Source organism: Rhincodon typus, chromosome 6, assembly GCF_021869965.1.
Source record: "Rhincodon typus isolate 14 chromosome 6, sRhiTyp1.1, whole genome shotgun sequence".
Taxonomy (NCBI): domain Eukaryota; kingdom Metazoa; phylum Chordata; class Chondrichthyes; order Orectolobiformes; family Rhincodontidae; genus Rhincodon; species Rhincodon typus.
Window position 1 is genome coordinate 32,663,683 of NC_063337.1, and position 22,801 is coordinate 32,686,483.

At 39.5% G+C, this 22,801-nt stretch overlaps 1 protein-coding gene across 1 annotated transcript in view; it reads left to right on the forward strand.

Moving 5' to 3' along the window:
- Positions 1–22,801, forward strand: part of flt1 (fms related receptor tyrosine kinase 1) — a 157,869-nt gene that overhangs the window by 75,641 nt on the left and 59,427 nt on the right. Inside the window, exon 12 of the mRNA XM_048597647.1 lies at positions 7,683–7,791. Within this exon, the coding sequence (XP_048453604.1) occupies positions 7,683–7,791 (109 nt within the window). The remainder of the gene's footprint in view (positions 1–7,682; positions 7,792–22,801) is intronic.

Sequence of the window (22,801 nt, forward strand, 5' to 3'; positions counted from 1 at the left end):
CTATGTGGCAAAGGTTAGTAGTAAATCAAATAATTGGGAAAGTTTTAAAAGCCAACAAAAGGGAACCAAAGCAAAAATGAAAATAAACTGTCAGGGCAAACAAACAAGTAACATAAAAACAGACAGTGGGAGCTTCTTTAAATATTTAAAATGGAAGAGAGAGGCAACAGTGAACATAAGGGCCTTGGAGAATGAACCTGGGGGAAATAATGATGGGGAGCCACAAAACGGCAGAGAGTTGACCATATACTTGGCATCATGGTAGAGGATATTTTTTGCAAAAATACTAAATAATCAGAGGGCTTACAGATGGGGAAAGTGGAAATAAACACAACTTTCACGAGAGAAAACATACCAGGGAAACTAATAGAACTAATGGCGGATAACTTCCCTAGACTTAAAGGGTTGCATTCTTGAATTTTAAAGGAAGTGGCTACAAAGGTAGTGGGCACACTGGTAGTAATCTTCCAAGAATGCTTAGATTATAAAAGGACCAGAAGATTTTATTCAAAAAGAGAAGAAGGCAAAAAAAAAAGTTAACTACAGGTTAGTTAGCTTAAAGTTTGCCATTGGGAAAAGATTAGCCTATTATAAGGAATGTAACGGTGGAGTATTTAGGAACACTGGATATAATCAAGTAGAATCAGCATGGCTTCATGAAGGGGATATGATATCATTCCTGGCAAATTTAAAACAGGTCTTTGAGGAGATAACAAGAAGGGTAGATAAAGGGGGACCAGTAGATCGGGTATATTTGAATTTGCAAAAGGCATTTGATAAAGTAGCACACATAAGGCTACTTCATAAGAGAAGAATCCGTAGTTTAAACTCAAAATACTGCTGATCCTCGATATCTGAATCAAACATAGAGAATGTTAAAGAAACTCAGCAGATGTAGCAGTGTAGTGGAGAGAGAAATAGAGTTAACATTTGGAGTCTGCTATGACTCTTCTTCAGAACATGGTGTTGAGGTTAGTATATTAGCATGGAAAGAGGATTGGCTAACTACTAGAAGGCAGACAGTTGGGATAATGCAGGCATTTTGAGGATGCAACCTGCAACTAGTGGAATGCCAGAGGGTTCAGTGCTGGAGCTACAATTATTTAAATATCTATTGATGACTTAGATGATGGAAATGCATGTACCATCACTATGTTTGCAGATGACACAAAAATAGGTGGAAAGACAAGTAATGGGGATGACACAAGGAAGATATAAGGAGGAATATAGACTAGTTAAGTGGGCAAATACTAGGCAATGGAATATAATGTTAGAAAATATGAGGTTATGAACTTTGACAGGAAGAATAAAAAAGCTGACTATTATTTAAATGGAAAAAGCCTGCAGAAAGCTACATCGCAGTGGGATTTGGGGGCCCTGTTATATGAATCATAAAAGGCTAGGATCCAAGTTTTAACAAATAATAGGGAAGGCAAATGAAATGTTGTAATTTACCACAAAGGGAATAAAACTAGAAAAGTCTTACCAAAACTGTGCAAGGCACAGATCAGTCCACAGCTAAAATACTGAATACAGTTTTGGTCCCCTTAATTTAAGGGAAGATATACTAGCATTGGAGGCAGCCCAGAGAAGGTTCACTATGTTGATCCCAGATATGGAGACATTCTTTTATGAGAGGAGTTTTAGTAATTTGGGCTTGTACTCATTGGAGCTTAGGAGAAAGAGAGAGGAAACCTTATTAAAACAAATATGATTCTTAGAGGATTTGACAGGGTAGACACAAAGGGGTTGCTTCTCCCTGTGGGAGAGTCTAAAATGAGGGTGCATAATGTCAGAGTAAGGAGTCACAAATTTAAGACCAAGATGACCTCAGAGGGTGGTGAATCTATGGAATTCTTTACCACAGAATGCTGTCATTAGCTGAGTCACTAAGCATATTCAAGGATGAGATAAACGTATTTCTAATTAGTAAGGGAATCAAGCATTCTAGGGAGAAAGCCAGAAAAGTGGAGTTGAATTTATTGGATCAACCATGATGTCATTGAACGGTGGATTGATGGGCCAAAAGGCCTGTTTCTGCTCCTACGTCTCATGGTCTTATGACAAAAGCTTTGTGTTGGATGCAAAAATGCCACATAGATCAGACCTCTTGGTCTATTGAGCTTGTTTCATTATACCTTTGGCTTTATTATACACTACACCACATGTAGTGAGCAGCTGTGCTCGTTGAAGAGGCTAAATCAAAATCAATTCAGAGAGAAAAACACTGAAAATTCTCACGCAATCCAAATGAATTCAGGAGACTCCCTTGGCCTTAATTTATTTAATATACCTTTTATAGACTGTAATTTCCTCAACCAGGAACTAAACCAGTCTTCTTTTGAAGGCATGCACTAAATTCTCACCGACTGTGCAAGCTGTAATTAATTTCCTTTTTCATTATGTTCCTTCTGCTTAAGTATAATTACATAAATTACTTTGGGTTAGGAGAAAAGAGCAAGATAATTTTAAATATCTACTGGATTTTATAGATAACAAAGCGTGCAGGCAGAAAATCTGAGGAAGGGTTCTGACCTGAAACATCAACTTTCCTGCTCCTCTGATGTTGCCTGGCCTGCTGTGTTCCTCCAGCTCCACACTGTGTTATCTCTGACTCCAGTATCTGGAGTTCTTGCAATCTGCTTGATTTTATAGTTACTCCAGAGGCTTAAACACAAAATTCATAGTAACACATGAGTGTAATAATGAGGGAGTGCTGCACTGTTGGAGGGATCTTCTTTCATATGAGACATTAAACTAAGACCCTATCCAGTCTCTCTGGCTCACATGAGAGATTCCATGAACTCTTTGAAAAGGATCAGGGGAGTCCTCCTCCCTTCTGGACAACATATATTCCTCAAGTAACATCACCAATACAGGCTATCTGGGCTTTGCTGTTTGTGGGACTGTGCTGAGCACAGATTTCTGATGTTACAATAATGACAACACTTCTAAAAGGAACCACAAGATGAAGGAAAATACTGTGGATGTTTCTGATCTGAAAAAAAAAACAGAAAATGCTGTAGAAACTCAGTAGATCTGGCTGTATCTGTAGAGTTGGCAACAGTTAACGTTTCAATTCCATGTGACATTTTTTAAAAAAACAGTATTGACTCTATTTCCGCATTTACATTGGAGATATCCTCCAATGTGTTGTGCATCAATCCTACTGTGCTAAATGCATAAAGAAACCTAGCAAAACTAAAATCAATGCGTATCAGATGCAAACTCTCTGCTCGTTGCAGTCATACCTGACACATAAGATGATTGTGGTTTTCAGATGTCAGTCATCTGAGCTCCAAGTTATCTCTGTAGACGTTCCTCTGAGTAGTGCCCTAGGCCCAACCATTTTCAGCTGCTTCATCAATGATCTTCCCTCCATCAAAAGGTCAGAAGTGGGGATGTTGGCCAATGATTGCACAATGTTCAGCATCATTAATGCCTCCACACATACTGAAGCAGTCCTTGTTCAAAAGCAACAAGATCTGGACAATATCCAGGCTTGAGCTGACAAGTAGCAAGTAACATTTGCACCACACAAATACCAGGCAATGACCATCTTCAATAAGAGACAATCTGACCACTGCCACTTGACATTCAATGGTGTTACCACCACTGGATCCCCCACTATCAACAAACTGGGAGTTATCACTGGCCAGAATCTCAACTGGACTCTTCAAGTAAACACAATGGCAACAAAAACAGGTCAGAGGCTAGGATATTGCAGAAAGTCACCTCATGACTCTGCAAAGCCTATCCATTATTTATAAAGCACAAGTCATGAGTGTGATGGATTACCCCCCACTTTCCTGGATGACTCTAGTTCTAACACTACTCAAGAAGCTTGACATCTTCCAGGACAAAGTAGTCTGCTTGATTGGCACCAATTCTGTAGGCATCTATTCTCTCCACCATCTACACAGTAACAGCAGTGTGTACTATTTACAAGATGTACTGCAGAAATTCATCAAAAATCCTTAGAAGGGAACACAGGACCTCTGCTATCTAGAAGGACAAGGGCAGCAGAACTATGGGGAACACCACCACCTAAAAGTTCCCCTCAAAGCCACTCACCATCCTGACTTGGAATATATTACCGTTTTTTCCAATGTCACTGGATTTAAATCCTGCAATTCCTCCCTACAGCAATGAACTGCAGAAATTCAAGAAGGTAGCTCATTACCATTTTCTCAAGGGCAACTAGGGATAGGCTATAAATGCTGACCATCCAGCGATGTCCAGATCCCATGAGTAAATTTAATAATGGCAGTATCTTTGACAATGCATCACCCTATGAGTAATGAAGCCTCAGTCTAGATAATATGCTTAATGGAGGCATGACTTCTGACTACTCAATTAGTCAAATGGTGCCTTTATTTTCTTCTTCTTCATAGTTTGAGTCCCAGTCATAATGCTTACTGATAAAAGTAACTTATTTTATTTTCTAAATGATTGGCTGAGTTATATTAGCAGGGATTCAAATGAATTATATGACTTTCTAAGAATCTCATAGCATCTTGCTATAGAATGTTTAGACATCTAATGTTCTTAGAAATATGTGATCTTGATTTTTTTTAAAAACTGAAATCCATTGAAGAAATGAAACCTTGTTGATAGTAACATTGCATTTTTTTTTCAAATTTTGTTGAGTTTCATATTGGAAATTGGAGATCAAGTTGACTTTAGTTATCGCTGTAATGCATGATGATTGCAGTAAGCTATACATATGTTCAAAACAACATCTAAGTTACAGTATGAAATCAACTTGTATATACAAATTAAAGATTTTAGATAGTTCCATCTTATTCAAAGTCATAAACAATTTGTTATCACTGGTTGTAAAATGCTGTATGAAACTGAGTCCCTGAAATCAAGGAATTGTAGGTCAAAGGACGTATCAGAATAGATAACGTAATAATGGTAATGTAATTAATGTTCTCCTTAGTATGATCTCCTACTAATTAAAGATTGTACATATCAGGGTTGAAGGGAAGTGCAGGAAATAAGCAAAAATTTATTCTCATTAAAACTGAATGATGACCGTAATGTTTTAGTAACATTTCCGTATAAACTACTTTATAAATTAGAAGAGTTTAACAAAGTAATTGTAGCATGGCAAAGACAGTGCCCTTAAATTATTAAACTCTATTAAAAAAATTTCTATCCCTGTTTTCCTGAGAGATAAGTTTCCATACCCCACACCCCAAAGGTCAGGCCATTCTGTTAGAGATACAGAATGTATGATTGAAGCATTTTAATGTTGTGGATCATTCAGTTGCTAAAACAGCTAGTCTATTGTCATTGTAAATCATAATCAATGCTTTCAGGTTCAAGGTCCAGCATTGCTGGTCACCAAAAGCTATTTACCACACATTAGATTAATTTCATTGGGTCTTGGACAGATAGCTTGTGGGTGGGGAGTTCAAACAAATGTTATCCAGACAGTTTCATCATAATTGTCTTTTATTGATTGTGAAATAGTTTCAGCACTGATTGAGCAGCAGCCCATGTGCTGAATAGTCACATCCATTTTAAGAAAAGTCTTGCAAAAACTAAGAGCATTAAAACTTACTTTTGTTCATTCTCAAGTGAAAGTCTATCCCTTCTTATTTGTTTGGAGTATATGAGCAGCTTGTTTCAGTATTTTGTCTGAGCGCACGGGTGGAAATTTAAAGAGGCTGATTTGTGTAGAGCCTGTGCAGGGTGTTTCATAGATTTTGTAGTGGTTATCCTTATGGCACAGCTTAGAGAGAACTTTACTTTCAGATACCTGTCAATAGTTGTCCTGAGACCGTGATGATAACTGAGTGATATGTCAGCTTGTCAATGTCATTGGTGTGGGCTGGAATCCCACATAAGCCAAATTGGCTCAGGATGGTCAGTTTTCTTCTCTAATAGACATTCTTTAAAGTTTGGGTTTTTAATAATACATTGCAACTTCGTGGTTGTATTCATTGATTTTTTACCTTTTTACTTTTAGATATTCTGAACTGAATCCTCAAACCATCATGGTGGGATTTGAACTCATGGTTAGTTAGTCTAGTTTCCTGAATCACGTATCTTTAGGGAAGGAACAATCCATGTGTACATTTAAATTGGCTATTTTATCCTAATTCTACCTTGTGTTAACTAAAGTACAAGATTAGGAAACTTACAAATCCTAATCAATTACTGTCAAGCTTGGCACTCTCTTGTCCTTGAAAGTTGTGTTACAATTCATACACCAGTGATACAAACACGTAGTCCAGAATAGGATGAATACTGAGGGAGTGCTGTACTATCAGGGTTTCTGTTGTTTAGATGCGATTTTAAACCAAAATCCCATTTTTCTTTTTGGCTGCGTGTAAAAGATCTTGTGGCAGTAAATGAAGCAGAGAAGGGTTTCCCAATGTCCTAGTTCACACATTTCTCAATCAAAACTTAAAATAAATAATTTGGTCATTTATGCTGATATTGTTTCTGGAATCTTGCTTTACACAATTTAGCTGGCTATATTACACCAGTGACAAGCCTTCAAAAGTACATAATTCTTTTTTAAGTACTTTGGGCTCAGCCTCAGGTAATTTTTCTTTTGGACAATAGAATTGAATGATATCAGTTTTCAGTTCTGTAATTAAACTGGAAATACATACGGAATATATACAATGAAGAGAATTCAAATGTGCCATTGCTGATTTTAAAAACTAAAGGGGTGTAGGCTAATGACCTTTCTAATCATTAGGTCACCATCTGTCTAACTTTTCCAGATGTTTGTTTCTTTTCATTTCATTTTATTTCTTTTCGGTCTAACAAGCAAATTTTTGGTTAATTCCCACAGGGATTGAAAGTAGATGTCAATGGTAAAAAGAGATACATTGATGAAAACAAGTTTCTACTAAAGTAACCACAGTATTCCCTAAAACATAACTTTCTTTCAGACTAAAAGTTCAAATTGTCATTACTTAGTATTCTATTGTATGCATTTTGTAGTGATTGTAACAAAATCAGACAGATGGACCTCATAGAATATGAGTTCCCTAATTGGGCCTGTTAATCTGGTCTAATCAGGGTGCCATGGCTGACAGATATAAACAAGAGTGTCAGGAGTTCTGCTCAATCTGGGAGCTGGCTTTTGAGGAAGGCGAACAATAAAGTTGCAGTATAATTGTAGACCTGCATGAAGCATAACTTCAGAGGATAGCAGCGTGAAACCCTTTGGATGAGGTTGTTTCATATCATCTGCGTTTCAAACTGCATGCAAGTACAGTCCGCACACTTTTTTAGGTTAACAAGAGTTGGTTTCAAGGTTTAGAATGGAGTCATTGCTGCCTGTGCTCATGTCTGAAGTAAACAGTGCGCTCTTCTGAGGAGAAAGACTCAAGGTCAATCTAAATAAAGCACTACCTGGCTGGAACTGCACTACAAAACCAGCCTGCACATCTGCCTGCACATTCAAAAGTGGGAACAGCACAATAAAGATGTAAATGGTTCCACAGGGAAAGCTTTCCTGTTATTCTACCAATACCATTGTTTTGGAATAAAGTATTTTCAAAGAATTAAAACGCAACAATTATATAATTATGCCAATGCATAACAGGGACCATTGAATAATTGTACCTGTCATACCATTCCAAAAGGAAATTTTCCATTCGATAAAAAAATGCATAGGATGTACATGATTGTGTTTTTCCTCTCTTTTTCAGACTGTTAGCGCTCTAGTGGTGGCTGAAGCCAATATTTCTGGAATTTATCGCTGCTTGGCTGTAAACAAAGTAGGAAAAGATGAAAGAAATATTAACTTTTTTATCACAGGTAAGAGACCTGAAACAGGAATTCAATTGCATATTTTAAAAAGAATGACAAGTTGCATTTATACATTGACTTCAAAGATAAAGCATCCCATGGCATTTTAATGGGTGAAGGTGGCTGGAGGAGATGGGGTGTGAAGGGAAAATCTAAAATAGTACGAGGAAAAACACAATGGGAGCTGAGCTAAACTAGGGAGCAAAGACATAGTGTTTAAAAGCACTTTTAAATGTAGAGGAAGAAATTAAGGAATTTAGGGAGGAAAACCAAGAAATAAATCATGGCATTAGATATAGACTTGAGGGCAGGGGAAGTAGATAGACAAAGAGCAAAGTCAGATAAGTCAGAAAATCAGGGCAGTTTGATAGGCTATAAAATTGAAGAGGTTGTTGAGGTCATGCAAGGATCTTTGGAAGTAGACCTTATGGGTTTGGTAACATTTTACTTCCCATTCTCTTAAATGGGAAAGTAGATTTGTGTATAGTGCAGGTAAGAATATTTGAGTCGGAATAATTTGGTTTTGATAGATGGTGGTGGTTGGCAAAGACTACTTTTGATTTGATTTATTATCTTCACATGTACTGAGGTATAGTGAAACCAGACAAATCATACCCTATGTAAGTACATTAGAGTAATAGAACAGAATACAGAATATAGTGTTACAGCTGCAGAGAAGGTGCAGAGAAAGGTCAACTGTAATATATGAGAGGTGTTTAAGGTTCTTGTGAAGATTTGTAGCTTGGGTTCTGGATGAGGTTGTTGACTTGCTCACCAAGCTGGCTAGTTATCGTACGGACGTTTTGTCACCCTGCCAAGTAACATCATCAGCGCGGCTTCTGATGAAGCGATGTTGTTCTACTCCGCTTGGAATTTAGATGATCTGGTCTGTTAAGTTGGGTTGTGTCATCTCCAGTTCTGTTCTGCATGGATTTGTATATGGGGTCTAATGTCACATAAAAATGATACCAGAAGGCTTGAGCACCCTCCGGCTTCTACAAACCAGACGTGCCCCTCAGACCCATTGTCTCCCTATTAGGCACACCTACACACAAACTGGCCAAGGACCTACAATAGAGACTGAAGCACCTGGTCAACGGATCACCCCACTCCATCCATTCAACCCAGGAATTCCTTAACAACATCAGGAACATTAAAATCAATGACGACAAGATTATGGTATCCTTTAACATCATGGCATTATTGACATATCACTAGCCAAAGAAACACTTGACACATTACTGGATGCAGCAGAAACGTCGATTCCAAACAGTTCCATCAGCAAGGACAACATACTCAGACTATTGGACCTGTGCCTTACCACTCACTTCATCTTTAATGACCAAATATACAGACAAATCAATGGCACACCTATGGGGTCACCCATAGGACTTATTGCAGAAGCAGTCATGCAAAGACTGGAATGCACTACCCTCCTCCTCATACAGCCAAAACTGTGGATCCTATACGTGGACAACACGTTTGCCATCATTAAATGCACCAAGTTAGAAGAGACATACCAACTCATTAACAATGTTTCAACTGCAATCAAATTTACAAGAGAAGGGGAAGACAACAATCAACTTCCGTTTCTAGACGTCAGGGTAGAACAAATGACCAACAGGGAGTTCTAAACTACAGTGTATAGGAAGGCAACCCACACTGACCAAATCCTCAATTTCAACAGGAATCACCCCAACGTCCACAAAAAAACCTGTGTTAGGACAATATTCAAACAGGCCAATGGGCCACAACTCACTACAACATGCCAGAACTACGCAGGAAGGAGGAAGAGCAACTATACAAGGTCTTTGCTAACAATGGATACTCCAACAAATTCATCCACAAGTGCCTACTAGATAGACAACACCAAGAGTATGCCCCAATGCACTGGCCACACTACCCTATATCAAGAACATATCAGAACCGACCACGAGACTCCTAGGATCCCTGGGAATCATGGTCGCACACATTCCACAACCACACTACGACAAACACTCTCAAGAATTAAAGATCCCATATCCATGACATGCAGAACCAGTGTAGTTTACAAAATACCTTACAAAGACTGCAACGAACATTACATCGGTTAGACCGGAAGAAAACTAGTCATCAGGATATACACCAGCTAGCGGCAAAACAACACAACTTACCTTCCCTTATCTCAGTGCACTCGGACAATGAAGGCCATCAATTTAACTGGGACAACGTGACCATCCTAGCTCAAGCCAACCACAGACACGCACGGGAATTTGTAGAGGCCTGGTTTTCAACCCATTATGCAATCAACAAATGTGTAGAGTTAGACCCCATATACAAAACCATGTAGAACAGAACTGGAAATGACACAACCCAACTTAACAGACTGGATCATAAAAATATCAAGCAGAGTAGAATAACATCTTTTCATTGGAGACCGCACTGATGACGTTACCTAGCATGGTGATGAAACGTCCGTACAATAACCAGCTCTCGGCAAGCAAGCCAACAACCTCATATGAGAGGTTTGTTCATAAGTCTGATAACAGCAGAGAATAAGCTGTTCTTAAATCTCTTGGTTTGTGTTCTCAAACTTTTGTATCTTCAGCCCGATGGAAGAAGATGGAGGAGAGTATAACCAGGGTGGGAGGGGTCTTCGACTGCATTAACTGCTTTCCCAGCAGTGGGAAGTGTGGACGGAGTCAATAGAAGGAACGCTGGTTTTCATGGTGGACTGGGATACGTTCACAACACTCTGTAATTTCTTGCAGTCTTGGGCAGAGCAGTTGCCATACCAACTGTGATGCATCAGGATAGGATGCTTTCTTTGGTGCATCTATAAAAAATTGGTAAGAGTCATTATGGGCATGCTGAATTTCCTTAGCCTTCTGAGGAAGTAGAAGCATTGGTGTGTTTTCTTGACTATAGCCTCAATGTGGATGGACCAGAATAAATCGCTGGTGATATTTACTCATAGGAACTTGAAGTTCTTGACCACCTCCACCTCATCACCATTGATACAGACAGGGACAAGTCCTCCACTCTGCTGCATGAAGTCAATGACCAGCTTCTTCCTTTTGCTGACACTGAAGGAGACATTGTTGTCTTACACCATGCCGCTAAACTGTCTATCTTTCCTGTACTCTGTATTGTCATTGTTTGATATCCATTACGGTGATGTCATCAGCAAATTTGTAAATGGAATTAGAGCTGAATTTGGCCACTCAGTTGTGAGTGTACAGGAAGTATAGTAAGGGACTGAGTATGCAGTCTTGTGGGGTACTGGTTTTGAGGATTATTGTGGAGTAGGTGTTGTCACCTATTCTTACTGATTGCAGTCTGAGTGTCAGGAAGACAAAGATCCAGTTGTAGAAGGGAGAGTAGAGTCCTAGGTCTCAGAGTTTGGAGATGAGTTTCGTTGGAATTATGGTGTTGAATGTGGAGCTAAAGTCAATAAATAGGAGTCTGGCGTAGGTGTCCTTGTTATCCAGACGTTCCAGGGATGTGTGTAGGGCCAGGGAGAAGTCATCTGCTGTGGATCTATTGTGGCTGTAGGAGAATTGTAGTGGATCAAGGCAATCTGGGAGGCTGAAGCTGATGTGTGCCATTAATAACCTTTGAAGCACTTGGGAATAATTTTCAACTTTGTTGGCTGGTCAGAACCTAATGGACTGAAATATCTGTCTGATGTATAATCTCTATATAAAGGTCAGGCAGTAATTCCTAATTTTTATACTAGAATAACCTCTCATTTTTAAACTGAATCAGGTTTTTGCACCAGTTAAATGTGGTAGTTTGTATTTGATAAATCATGGACCTGCAGTACAATATCTATCTGAAAATTAAATTGTCACTCAAATATTTTTAATTTAAAAATTAATTACTTCCTCTGTAAATTTAAACAATTCAGAGACTCAAAGTGTCAATCTTTTACTGAGTGGAAAGCCATGGTTTTAATGGAATTTCAGTTCAGGCCGTTGTGCCATGTCTTGGTTTTAAAAGTATCGACAAAACTCCTATTAGCTTATGTTAAGGAAAAGTGTATGAGCTTAATCCACTGTGGGGAAAAAAAAACATTATTAACTTAACTCTAATAAGATCCTGTTAATTTTTTTTAAAAGTGTGTTTTCCCTTGCCCAGTGTATTTTCTTCATGCACATTATCAGAATACCTGAACAGTTGCAGCCTCCAGTCCTTTCATCACTGCTCCTTGATCAACAGCCCAGAAGGCATGCTAAAGTGATGTCGGAAGGGACTCCACCCTATCACTTTTCCTTTCCTCTCATGGATGACCTAGTCAAATTTTGAAACTGGTCCCAATAGGAAGCACAAGTGCAAATGTCAATTGTGAATATGAATTGAAGATTGCTAATTCGATTGCTACAGCTACCAGAATCTCTTTAAAAATAAGGAATGCCGTCCTCGAAACCTGACATGCAGTGCTATAGGGAACTTGGCTTGTGCACTTTTTATATTGAAAATAAGGGCAGGAATATCATTCTGGGGATGGAAAATGGACTTCAGGTTTGCTCTCACGTCCTGATAACACCCCCACCCCCCACCCCAGAGAGAATCAGCCCCTGATTTTTTCAAGATCAAACTGTCACTGGAGAAGCAAAGATGGGACTGAAGGAATGCAGCTGCCATTACCAGCTTGATGTCTTAGAAGAAGCAGAGACCTGGAACCTGGAGCAGGGCAGTCCCCCATTTTGCAAATGCTGACCTGGAGGTCCTCATTGAAGCAGGAAAAGATCATTTTCCTAAAGCAAGCAGTCCTGGCTAAAGGTCGCTGATACTGTGAGCAGAAGAGGTGTGATGAGCAGGAATTGGTTCCAGTATTGGAAGAGATTCAATAGCTTTATATGCGGTGAGTGCAATGCTAAATCCACAGGAGAGGATTCTAGGACCTTTTTGAACCTCCAGTAGACACTCTAGCTGAGGAACCTGAGGACATTTGGAGGAAAAGGCCTACTGGTATTATCGCTGGACTGTTAATCCAGAGACCTGGATCACGTTCTGCGGACCCAGGCTCGAATCCTGCCACAGCAGATGGTGGAATTTGAATTCAATAAAATATCTGGAATTAAGAATCTGATGATGACCATGAATCCATTGTTGACTGACAGTAAAAAAAACCCACCTGGTTCACTAATGTCCTTTAGGGAAGGAAACTGCCATCTGATGCTGCCTGACCTGCTGTGTTCCTCTAGCTCCACACTGTGTTATCTCTGCCATCCTTACCTGGTCTGGCCTTCATGTGACTCCAGACCCACAGCAATGTGGTTGACTCTGAACTGACCTCAGGGCAATTAGGGATGGACAAAAATGCTGATGGACAATAAATGCTGCCTAGCCAGCGAAGTCCTCATCTCGTTAATGAATAAAGGAAAAAAAATGTGTTGCTCCTCAACATGGGAGGAGTATGTACACAGGACAAGTACTGACTCATCAGTAAGGTTCACAGCATAGTGCTGTTGAGAATTCACCAGCACTGAGACATTCTGCTTCAGACAAATCAGAGTAGTTGTTATTGAGGCCAACAGTGTTGTTCACTCTGTCTCCCTTTATCCTATAGGAGAAAAGGGAACATAATAGCCAAGACAGGACAAAGACTAGAAGAGAAGTTCCAGGCCTTCCTTTTTAGGAACATAGGTACAGGAGGAGGCCATTCAGCCAGTTGAACCTGCTCTGCCATTTAATATGATCAAGGCTGATCGAACACTTCAATGCCTTTAACCAATTGCATCCTGACAGCCCTTTACATCACAGGTAACCAGATATCTTTCAATCTTCACTTTAAAAATACTCAAATCTCACTTTCACAGCCCTCTCGAGTAGAGAATTCCAAAGATTCACACCTGTCTGGGTAAAAGAATTTCTCTTTATCTTGATCTTAAATGGCATCCCCATTATTTAGAAATTGCGACCTCTGGTTTTTGACTCTTTAACAAGAGGAAATATCTTACCTGCATCTACCCTGTCTATTCCTTTAAGTATTTTGTAGGTTTCATTGAGATCACCTTTCATTCTTCAAACCTTGAGAGAACACAGGTCCGGTTTGCCCAAACTCTCTTCATTGGACAGTCCCTCCATCTCGCGAAATAGTATGGTGAACCTTCGTTGCACTTCCTTCTATGACGACAAAATCTTTCCTGAGATAATGAGTCCAAAACTGTACCCAGGTGTGCTTTAACCAAGCACTTCCTTACTCCTGTACTGAAACTTACTTGTGATAAAGGCTAACATTCCATTAGCCTTCCTAATAATTTGCTGTACCTGCCTTCAGTGGTTTATTGTCAAGAACATCTAGGTCCCTTCGTACCTCTACACTTTCCAACCTCTTACCATTTAAGAAATGCTCTGCCTATCTGCTCCTTCTACCAAAGTGGATGACTTCACATTTTACCACATTAAATTCCATCTGCCATGTTTTGCCCACCCGACAGACAGTGGTTGGCAAGCCAGTGTGGAGCAGGATGGCCGGTGCGCCAAGGCCTAGTTGGAAGGCCAGCAGTTGGTAAGCCTGAGCCAAGCAGGGTGGCCAGCAGTTGCAGAGCTGGTGCAGAGTGGCCAGCTGGCTGGGGATCCGGAGGTGTTGGCTGGCTGACTGCCCCAGGCTGTCATAGAACTTGAGCCCAGCAGTGTTGGGAGAGCGAGACCACGTGTGGAAAGCCCACAGTGTGGAGAGACTGCAGGCTATAGAAGGACTGTAACGTTTATCTTTAACTTTATTTCTTTATCTTCCTAGTTTATACTATGAAGAACTGTAATGTGGAGCTTTTAGCTTTTCTCTTTATTTCTCTATTTTTGTACCTAATCTATTTTAGTACCTAAGATTTATACCTAGGTACCCTATACCGAGATGGGGCCTTATGTGACGACATTGTACACATTTTGCTGTACTCCTGTACTTTGTACTTGAGTACACGTGACAATAAATCTAATTCTAATTCTAATTCACTCACTAAGTCTGCCCAAATCTTCCTGAAGCTTCCTTACAACACATTTTCCCACTTCGCTTTAGATCATTTGGAAATCTTACCTTTGGTCCTATCTCCATTCATATATGTAGTGAACAGCTGGAGCCCAAGTTCTGATCTTTGTGGTAACATGCTAGTCACAATCTATCAATGCAAGAATGACCCATTTATTCCTACTCTTGTTTTCTGCCTTTTAGCCATTCATTAATCCATGCCAGTACATTACTTCCTATCCCACTTGCCTCAAGTTTGCTTGCCAAACTCCAGTGGAGAACCCTATCCAAAACTGTCTGAAAAGCTAACTGTACTGCGTCTACTGGTCCCTGTTATCAATTTTAGGAGTAAATTGCTCAGGAAAAACTCTTAGCATGTTCGTCAAATAAGATTTCCCATTCATAAATCCATGCTGACTATACCCAATCAGACCATTATTACTCAGTAGTCCATCCTTTATTATGGATTCTAGCATTTTCCTTCTACTGATATAAGGTTACTGTGTCTCTGCTTTCTCTCTCACTCCCTTCTTAAATAGTGGGATGACATTTACTACTTTACAACCTGCAGAAAACATCCCAAGATCTATAAAATTTTGGAAGATAATCATCAATGCGTCGACCATCTCTCTAGCCACCTCTGCAACATTGTGTGATGTAGAATATCAAATCCTAGGAATTTATTAACACTGAACCCCATTAAGTTCTCCAATACAGGCTTCTCACTAAGATCAATTTTCTTCAGCTCCTCATTCTCTCCAGTGGCTTGAATCTCTAAAATCTGTGAGATTTCTTATATCTTCCCCAGTGAAAACATACATAAAATAATAATTTATCTGGCAAGGCCAGCGATTGATGCCCAACCCTTGAGAACAGCTAAAAATCAACCATTGCTGTCATATATAGGCCAGAGCAAATTTTGATGTCAGATTTCCTTCCATAGCAAACCAGATTTATAACAGTTGATGATAATTTCATCATCGACATCATTGAAACAATCTTTCAATTCCAGATTAATTAAATTAGTTGTTTTTTTGAGTTTCACCAGCTGCTATAGAGAGGTTTGAGTCCTTGCTCCCAGTGCACTCCCCCAGTGATTACTAGTCCTGTAACATTACTATTGCACTATCACCTCTGTTGTGCTCTGCAGGGAGTAGGAAGGCATGAACTTTACTAGGGTCACAGAGGATGAGGAAATTGGCCAAGATGGGATGCACGCCTAATGTAGGGATGGTGATGAGAATGCAGTGCATCAGCCTTGTCTCCTCTCCCACATCTTGCTTCATCTCTTGCTGTGATAAACTGCATCTCTCCAGGGCCTAGCCGTCGTCAACATCCACAGCTCTTTGAAGAGCAATGTAGAGAGCAGTAGACCAGCTTCACTATGTGTGAGACCACTGCAGGAATGTACTGCAAGGCACTACCCAGCCAGGCTAGGCTTTGGAACTCATGGTGGAATGAAGAACTATAGCAGCCTGTACCGAAGGAAGATGAAGGCATCATGGCAGCTACCAAGAAAGAATGTATACACATGGAGGAAGCCCTTGATGTGGTCACAAACCATTGAAACGTACAAAATCGGAGCAGAAGTAGACCATATCCCGTTCTTATCTACCAGCTCAATGTTCAGGTAGTGGAAGACCATCCTGTTGATGTGTCACACTGAGCGGTCACTGAGTGATTGATGGTCACATGAATGCTATTGGTGATGCCTGGTACCTAAAGGAGTGCAGCAATGGAGGTGAAACCCACTACAATTTCTGCCTGCAGGCATTATGCATCAAGAATTGTAATGCATTGTCCAGCTTTTGTAAAATTGATGTCAGTGACTGGCAACTTTATCAGATCAAATAGCTTCTCATGGGTTCCCTAAACTGGTCCTAGTGCAAGAGGCAGGTGACAGGAAATGAGCATGCAGGCCCGCCTCCATTCTTGCCTGATAGGTCTTAACTAGCAAGAGCAAGTGTCTCAACTTGAAAGAAAAGTCAATGCTTGCAAAGAGTTTGCTGACCAATAGATTCCAAATTAAGTTTCATACATTAACGTTTAGATGTCTTTAAAATAACACTTATCCAACATTAACTGCACTAGCAGTATTGCTCAATTTATCATATCAGTTGGAGAGTCCAGATGATATACAAATTCACCTCAACTATGTCAAATGGTACTTAAGATAATGGGAAGGAAGGAGGTTTAAAAAATTGCAGTTTCCTCAAAGGCCACAATGAATAGGAGGAAAGGTGTGCTTTAAATACAAGGACAATTCATAAAAAGTGACTGGTTGAAATGGAGTGATAAACAACCAACATTGTTTGCCTAGACATCAGCAATAAATTGCTGATTAATATCTGAGAGAAAGGCATGTGTTTGTACAGCATTTTATGCCATCTCTTGGGCAATTTTATAAGCACATAATATGTATTAAATTTTTGAAATGTTAAAATACTTAAGAGATGTAATTGCCCTGTGATTCAGAGATTTTATATACAGTTATATCCCAAGAGCTGAATGATCAATTAGTTGTGAATTTGGATGGCTGAGACAGGAAGATTGATCAGAATATTTGGAGAACTCTCTTCTTTGTTGTTCATCCGATGCTCTGGAGCCTCTAGGACAGGTGAATCACTTTTTGTGTGGTCTCAAGATATGTAGCCATCAAGTCATTGATTTAATTATCTTTCTGAAGAACAACATCACTAACAATTTATTCAAATTCTTTCATGGAATGTGAGCATGATTGACAATGTCAAAATGCATTGACAAATCCCTAATTGCAAATGATAGTGTGCTGCCTTTTTAACACCTACAGTTAAGCTAGTGAATGTACACCCACAACACTGTTAGGAAGGAAGTGTCATTTGGAGAGGAACTTACAGATGGTGGTGCTTCCATGTGTCTGCTGTGCTTCTAGATGATAGAGCTCATGGGTTTGAAAGGTACTATCAAAAGACGCTTGACTCGCGCAGTGTGTGCCAGCGATGAAGCAAATGACTCTTTAAGGTGGTACACATTGTGAAATGCCAAAGGTGATCATTCTTGGTCCTGCAAAATTCCCAGTCTATCCTAGAAGGCTAAGGTATTTCCAAAGTTTAAGCAACAAGTGAAGCCAGCTGTCTCCCAATGCTTCTATGTGGTGGCAACATGAATCATGTTCACCACTAGTAGGATTTGAATGTCAAGCCAAAAAGCTGTTCTTCCTATCACACAAATGAGTAAGATGATATATGAATTTCAATGCTGGTGTGATGCCAACTATGTAGGCTGTATATCCAAATGACTGGCCATACCTAACCAGTCCTTGTTTGCAAGCCTCGAAGTGAAAGTCTCTCGTTTCCCACTCACTTTGTCATTGATGCTGGGAAACCAATGCCTACATCCATGGAATGCAGATCTATTCATGTAACCGGCAGGCACTGAGTGCCCCAGACTTGGCCCTCTATGGCAGTTGTCATGCTGTCCATTGAGGCAGCCTGTAACACATGAATGCCAGGGCAAGCACAGTACTGATAACGTTATTGGACTCCATTATCCTTTCATCCAGTTTACTGACTGCCTCTGATGAACCAGCCTGCTGTTCCTGCATCTATCTGTGTGCTTTCACCATAGGACCACCAGATGCTGGTCCAGCATTCAATGAGATCATGGCTGATCTGATAATCCTGAATTCCACTTTACTCCCTGTTCCCTATAACCTTCGATTCCCTTAATAATTAAAAATCTGTCTATTGCAGCCTTGAATATCCTTAACAACTCAGCCTCAACAGCTGACTGTAAGAGGGATAAAAACTTGTTCATATAAAGAATGAATTAGCATTGGTGTTTTTAGAATAGCAGCACAACCAAGCACAATGAAGACCCATGGAGGTCTGCCTGGATGGGTGATTATGTTCTTCTCCAGTCAAATCCATGATATTTTCCTCAAGGATTCAGGGGCCTCATGTCCACCCTCTCTGCTGGTCTTTTATCTCTCAGTATGGCTGTGAGCCACTTTTCTACATTGAGATAAAAGGAGTGATTGAATACAATGATAGTGGATGGAAGAGCAGTTAGAGGTGATGTACAGGCAGCAGAAGTTGGAGAATGAGCAGGAGACAGAAAGGTGTAATAGGGGTAGTCAGCCACCTTCTGAACTAACTGCAATCTTTTGGTAAGGGAATTCCAAAGTGCTATTCAGGAGGGAATTCCAGGATTTTGATGCAGTGTCAGTGAATGCATATATATATCCAAGTCAGCATGATGTATGACATGAAGAGGAACATGATACTGCCAGTATTTCAGTGCATCTGCTGCTCTTGTCCAAATGGGTGGTAAAAGTTATGGATTTGCCTGTCTTTTTAAAAAAAAGAATTGCTTCAGTACATCATGTATTGTAGTTGGTTCAAACTGCGGCCACAGTGCACCTTTGCTTGAGAGAGTCAGTGTTTCTGCTACTGAATGATGTGCCAATTAAATGGGCCACTTTATCCCAGATGTTGAGTTTCATGAATTTTACTGGAGCTGCACTCATCCAAGAAAGTTGGAGTAATCCCAGTTACATTTCTGACTTGTGCCTTTGAGATGGTGGACAGTCTTTGGGGAGTCAGGAGATGAATTATTTACTGTAGAATTCCCTGCCTCTGACCTGCTGTTTGAGCTGCAATATTTAAGTAACTGATCCAACTCAGTTTGTGACTGATGGTAATCCCCAGAATGTTGATGGTGGAGGATTTGGTTATGATAATACCACTGAACAGCACGACAGATAGATCGACTGTCCCATTTTGAAGATGGCCTTGCCTGTCACATCTTGTCACTTTTCAGCACAATTCTGGGTAATGTACAGGTCTTGGTCAAAAGGACACACATTGCTTCATTGTCTGACAAATGGGCAACAAAACTGAACAGTGTACAATCATCAGCAAATGTCTCCACTTCTGACATTATAAGGAAGTAAGGAATTAGGGCAGGAGTAGACCATAATGGAGGCAAGATCATTGATAAAACAGCTGAAAATTGTTGGGCCTAGGACACTGTCGAAGAACTTGTGCAGTGATATTCTGGTCATGATGTTGAAATGATTGGCTTTCAACAACCACAGTCAGCTTATTTTCTACTAGACTTGGCTCCAACCACTAGAGAATTTTCCCTTGATTCCTAATTACTTCAGTTTTACAAGGCTTCCTTGATATCACGCTTGATCAAATCACTATTAAGCCAGTAGGTCTCTGATACGTTCTAAAATTCAATTCTTATGTTTGGATTTGGAACAGGCTGCAGTGGGTTCTGGAGGTCCCTGGCAGAACACAAACTGAACATTACCCATGAAGTAGTTAAGAACTCCGTCCATCACTTTGCTAATGTTTAAGAGTAAGCTGTTGGGTAGTAATTGGATTGAGTTTGACATGCTTTTTGTGGACAGGACAAACTTAAGCAAATTTCCACCATGTTGGGTAGATGCCAGTGTTGTAACTGGACTGGAAGAGCTTGGCTAATTCTGGAACTCAATTATACAACATCAGAGCTGGGAAGGTATAGGTGTCCATACCATTGATTAAGTTTTGTGCTGTTTACTGGTATCACTTGGAATAAATCAAACCAACTGACTTCTGTAATGGTGGAGAACTGGGCAGGATGCTGAGATGCATCATTCACCTGGCATTTTTGGTTTAGAACGTTTGTAAACAATTTAGCTGTATTATTTGCACAAATGTGCTTGGTTCCTCTATTATTGAGGATGTATTCTGAGAGAGGACTAACTTGCACTTGGCTATGGCTGTGAACACTCAGGTGGGATATTCTGCTTCTGGTTCAGGCTGAGATTGCATTGCAGGAAATAGCACATGGGAGTTTTCCATCCACTAAAATTTATGGATGGAAAATCACGAACTCAGCTTGTGCAATTTCCCAAAACGTTTTCCCAGTGTGTACCAAGAGTGAGGAAGTGGAAGTTCCCCCACCCAATCCACTCTGTAGGTTCCAAAAGAATGGTCATTTCTCTGGGATGCAAAGATCTCTTGATCCCTAAGAAACCATACCTCAGAGAAATCCAGCACTTTCAGAAAAGGACAAGAAAAATAAGAATTTTTTGTGTCTTCTTTGTGCATTGACTTTAACCTAAAGATCAGGTATGGACCCAAAGTTATAGGACAGATGAAATAGTGTGACATGTAGGATAGATTTCAAATCCGGTCACTGAGTCTTCGGTGTTTGCTGTACTGTTGATCTTATGTTTTTGTATAGAGCAAGTTCTCAGCTTCCAGTTCATTGCCCTTCTTCTCTGCTGGCACTCAACATGGCTGTGGGTGTGTTAGTAATTATTATGGGTGAGACAGGAACAGGACTGCCTTATCTCAGAGATTTTCCAGTGTCACTAAATGCATTTTGTTTTGAGATTCTTGATGGCGCTTGGCAAAGATAAACAATATCTTCCATCAGGAAACCTGTGAGCTATTTCCACAGGAAGTTTCAAATCACTTAAGTAAATAAATTCCCTTTAAATTATTTCAAAGTGTGTTGGTTAGTTTGCAGGAAGATTGTCAAAAGCAATAAGGCTATTGTTTTTTTCCTTCGGTTAATCCTGTCTTATAGTTAACCGAAAATCTGTGAATGGTCCAAACATACCAACATCTTTTTAAACATTGAACAAATTGGTTAATACTATTCTTGGGTCCAAGACATGGGTTAACCTTCTGAAGGCTTGAGTTGCACTTCTGAATCCCTCAAAAGTATTTAAATTGAATCTTTTATTTTATGTTTAAAACATGTCATTAATCTAGCTTCATAGACCACTTTGTCTGCATCAACATCATGTATTTCATTTACTGATGTTTTGTTTACAAAATTGTTTAAAACACCTTTTTTGTCACACTGGTCATATAATTGCTTTTTATTGATTCTCTTCTGAATTTTTAATTGCATGAAGAATGGATTAATTCTCAGTAAACTGAGTCACAAAGACATTGAAAACATAATTAACTCAATACAGATTTTTCACATCTCACTATTATGAAAAAAATTAATCTTAAAAAAATAATGGTATTGATGGACAATGAATAATGTGAAAGAATATTGGAGTTATACCTAAGGGGAAATGTTAAAAATGAAGCAAATGCATACTTGTACCCTGATCTCTGTTAGTTTCTGTACGATATTTGCAATATCTTTCATTTATATTTGCATGTATAGCCCATTCCAAATGAATGCGCACCTAAAGTAAACATATTTCTGATCCATGCTGAAAATTCCATCCCACCTCCACTTTTGTATAAAATTCCTGATCCAAGCAGAGTGCATAAATTGCAAAATTCTGATCTTGGCATAAAATTATGTAGTTTTATATTCTTTGCTTTATCATGTAAACACAGTGAAATCACTGCCAAATTCCATCTACAGCAAGTTGCAAGCTTTAGACATTTAATCACTTCTGTATCAGTTTATTTATTTTTGTTGTGAGTTTTCTGTTGTGCTTATGTTGAATTGCTGAATGAACAATTAAATGGCAGCAGTGGTGCAAAGGCTAACCACTTGCCTATTTTTATCTGTAGGCTACAGGACTTTTTTTTATCTAAGCACAATCCTGATCCAAGCACAACATTTCTTGGCAAACAAGTCAAAACTTTATCAAGTATTATCATTTTATTCTTGTGTGTATTTAGAACTTGTCTCTTCTGCACACAAATGTGCACCACACAAAGTATAATTACAGAATCTTCCAATGAGACCACTTTTTTCATGAGTCATTATTAAGGATTACTGTCACAGATATTGTATTAAAAACTGTTAGATTCCTTTTGAATAAAATATAGGATCCATCATGATCTCTCCCTTGCTATGATCTTAACTCTGGTTCTTGCTGGTGTACAGGTCCACGTTTGTTAGAAGTTCTGTTGAATCTGTTAAAGTGCCTTTCAAATTTAGAAGCTATTGCTGCCAAGTCTGTTTCTTGTCCTCAATTGACATTCACACGTGATTTTTGTAATAGGAGTCTTTGGAAAGATCTTATAGTGGGAATGTGGGGAGTACTCAGTGGGAAGACCATGGCTGACTTTTGTCTTAGAAGCCCTAGGACACTGTAGCTAACTATTAGTT